This window comes from Poecilia reticulata, linkage group LG19 (assembly GCF_000633615.1).
Source record: "Poecilia reticulata strain Guanapo linkage group LG19, Guppy_female_1.0+MT, whole genome shotgun sequence".
In the NCBI taxonomy this organism is placed as follows: domain Eukaryota; kingdom Metazoa; phylum Chordata; class Actinopteri; order Cyprinodontiformes; family Poeciliidae; genus Poecilia; species Poecilia reticulata.
Genome location: NC_024349.1, coordinates 17,257,354 through 17,259,780, shown reverse-complemented (window position 1 = coordinate 17,259,780; position 2,427 = coordinate 17,257,354). Strand labels below are relative to the sequence as shown.

General features: G+C 44.2%; 1 protein-coding gene across 1 annotated transcript in view; it reads left to right on the top strand.

Annotated features, from left to right (window-relative positions):
- The first annotated feature begins 73 nt into the window (after positions 1 to 73).
- LOC103481708 (vesicle-fusing ATPase-like) overlaps positions 74 to 2,427 on the top strand; it is an 8,641-nt gene continuing 6,287 nt past the window's right edge. The window contains exon 1 of the mRNA XM_008437401.2: positions 74 to 433. Within this exon, the coding sequence (XP_008435623.1) occupies positions 187 to 433 (247 nt within the window). The 5' untranslated portion in view covers positions 74 to 186. The remainder of the gene's footprint in view (positions 434 to 2,427) is intronic.

Here is a 2,427-nt window from a genome sequence, read left to right as displayed (position 1 = left end):
TCACACACCGTTTGTATTTATTAGTAATTAAACAGCTTGGACATAATAAAGTTTGCAAACTCGCAGGAAAACGAAGAGCTGTTCAGAGCTGCTTCTTCTTCTGCTTTTGTAGTTCTGACTTTCTGTATCCATTGGGCATATGTTGTTAGAAAAGAGAAAAAAAAAAAGAAAGATGGCCCCCGTTGCATGTTCAGGTTGGTTGGAAATGCTCTGCGATTGTCATGTTTCAGCTTGCCGCTCGTACATTTAGTGTCTTGTGCTCACTTCACCCCCGAAGGAAAATCTAAAATCCGAGATGCTCGGCAGTCCATCATCAGCCCTGACTGGAACTTTGAGAAGATGGGGATTGGAGGCCTTGACAAGGAGTTCTCTGACATCTTTCGCAGAGCCTTCGCCTCACGAGTCTTCCCTCCAGACATCGTTGAACAGATGGGTACGTGCCCCTCCTCGCCGCCCCCCCTTTTGCAATTTTTATTTTTTTTGTTGGTTCCTCCTTCTCTTATTTATCTGTTCCTGCTCGTGTGCTTCTTGTGCTGAAAACAAGATTATTGTTCTGTGTCACTGGAACATTCTCTTAAATTCTCCTCATCACGCTARTTCTACCTCAGCCCTCTACAAATGTATTCCTTAATGGTAATTTCGGGCTTTTAATTGTTTATTTAACCTTTTTCCTTTTTCCTGGTTGGAATCATTCAATAATATACAACTGTAATGAATTTAAGACCAAGAATAAGGTTTGCACATTTGAATTTGCTGTGAATTAATTTAGGGTCAAAACTGGCATTAAAGCAGCCACACTACACGATGCTACCCCACAGCGCTTGGTGGGTGTGGCTGGTCCATGTGGGAGTTTCTGCAAATTCCAGTCAAAYGTAACTGTGTTCATTCTGGACCCGGTTCTTGGTTGGCAGAAACTCCTGTCCACAGTCATGTTAAACAGAAGCAGAATCTCACAGCATGATGCCAACACCACCGTGCTTAACTGAGGTAGCGTTCTCAAGGTTCTTGGTTAAATGTTTTTTTTGAAGGTCCGGTTTGACATGTTCCGAGAAAATATAAGRCGCGTTTATTTTCAAGATTATTATTCAACTTCTACGAGTGCAAAATTTTTTAGAAGGTGCTATAAGTTTTCAGTTGTTGTAATGAATCTTGAATCGGCAGTCGGCGTTAATCAAACAGCCAAGGCTGTGTCCTGTTCTGGGCACCGCAGACCGATGACTAAACGGCCCTGACAAGAGACCTCTGCACACACTCATTAATAAGTCTCTGACAGCTGTCAGGTTACATGATGATTCACTCTAAAGGACAGCAGCTCGCTCTAATGAAAGTCGTGAGTTGGGCCCGTTTGTGACTCAGAACCCCAGACTTCGCTTCCCACATCTGCGCTTGATCACCCCCGCACTGTGGAGCCAAATTTTTACACCCAGAAGTCTTATGAAAGGTTTGCACCAATCAGTTTTAGAAATCCGCTCCGTGCTGAAAGAGTGCAGCCAGACAGACCTGTACCCACCGTGGTGGCAGGCTGACCTTTAGCTGGGTGGCTGTGCGCAGGAGCTGCCCTTTGGCTGCCGGCAGCTGGCTGTCGTAATGAGATGGCGTGCCCTGATAGAGCTTCCCGCTAAGGGTAAACTTTTAATTGGCAGGCATGTGGAGCAGGGGTGTGGGGGGCGGCGCAGGTGCTGACAAGGAGGCGTTCCTGCTAAAAGTCTGAAAGTTTCACCTTGTCTCCCCTTTGCTCCCGGAGAGGCGAGACAGRCGGACAGGAACTTCAGAGCTTTGTCTCCGAAAAGCCGCAGAGACAAGCACKGCGCTTTTCTCCGCCGCGCTCTGCCCCCCGTCCCACCTGTCGGCCCGGCTGCTTTTCCCTCAGCACACCCAAATGGCATCTCAGATGGTTATCTGGGGCTGCTCAATTAGTCTGGGCTAAATGTCATTAGGCAGGTGCAAAAGGCCATGAAAAGATCCAGACTTTGAGTAAAATCCAGTGGAGAGTTTGTCGCATCCAGACACACTTGAACTTTAGAGGGAAAAAAACCCCCATAGATATATAAAAATGAAGTTATTGATTAGAAGTTTGGTTTTTTGAACTCTTAAATTACATTTTTAAATTGTTTCTTGGGAAAGATGAAGGTAAAATTCACTTTCTCTTAACAGTGACTTATTTTCTTGCCAGRCTTTTAATAAGAGTCAGATTTTTAGAGCTCACAATTAGTAAATCTCTCCTGCTTGATCTCTTGTCTGGTCAGTGTTAGACTCAGCTGAGATTCACTTATTCTAATTAAGACAATTGAATATGAGAATGTGAATACAAATCCATGCCACACTTTTCAGATTTTATGTTTAAAAAAATGGAAATAATTCACTTATTTACGCACTACTTCATGTCAGCTGACCTCATAAACCACAAAATGCATTATATGTGTGTGT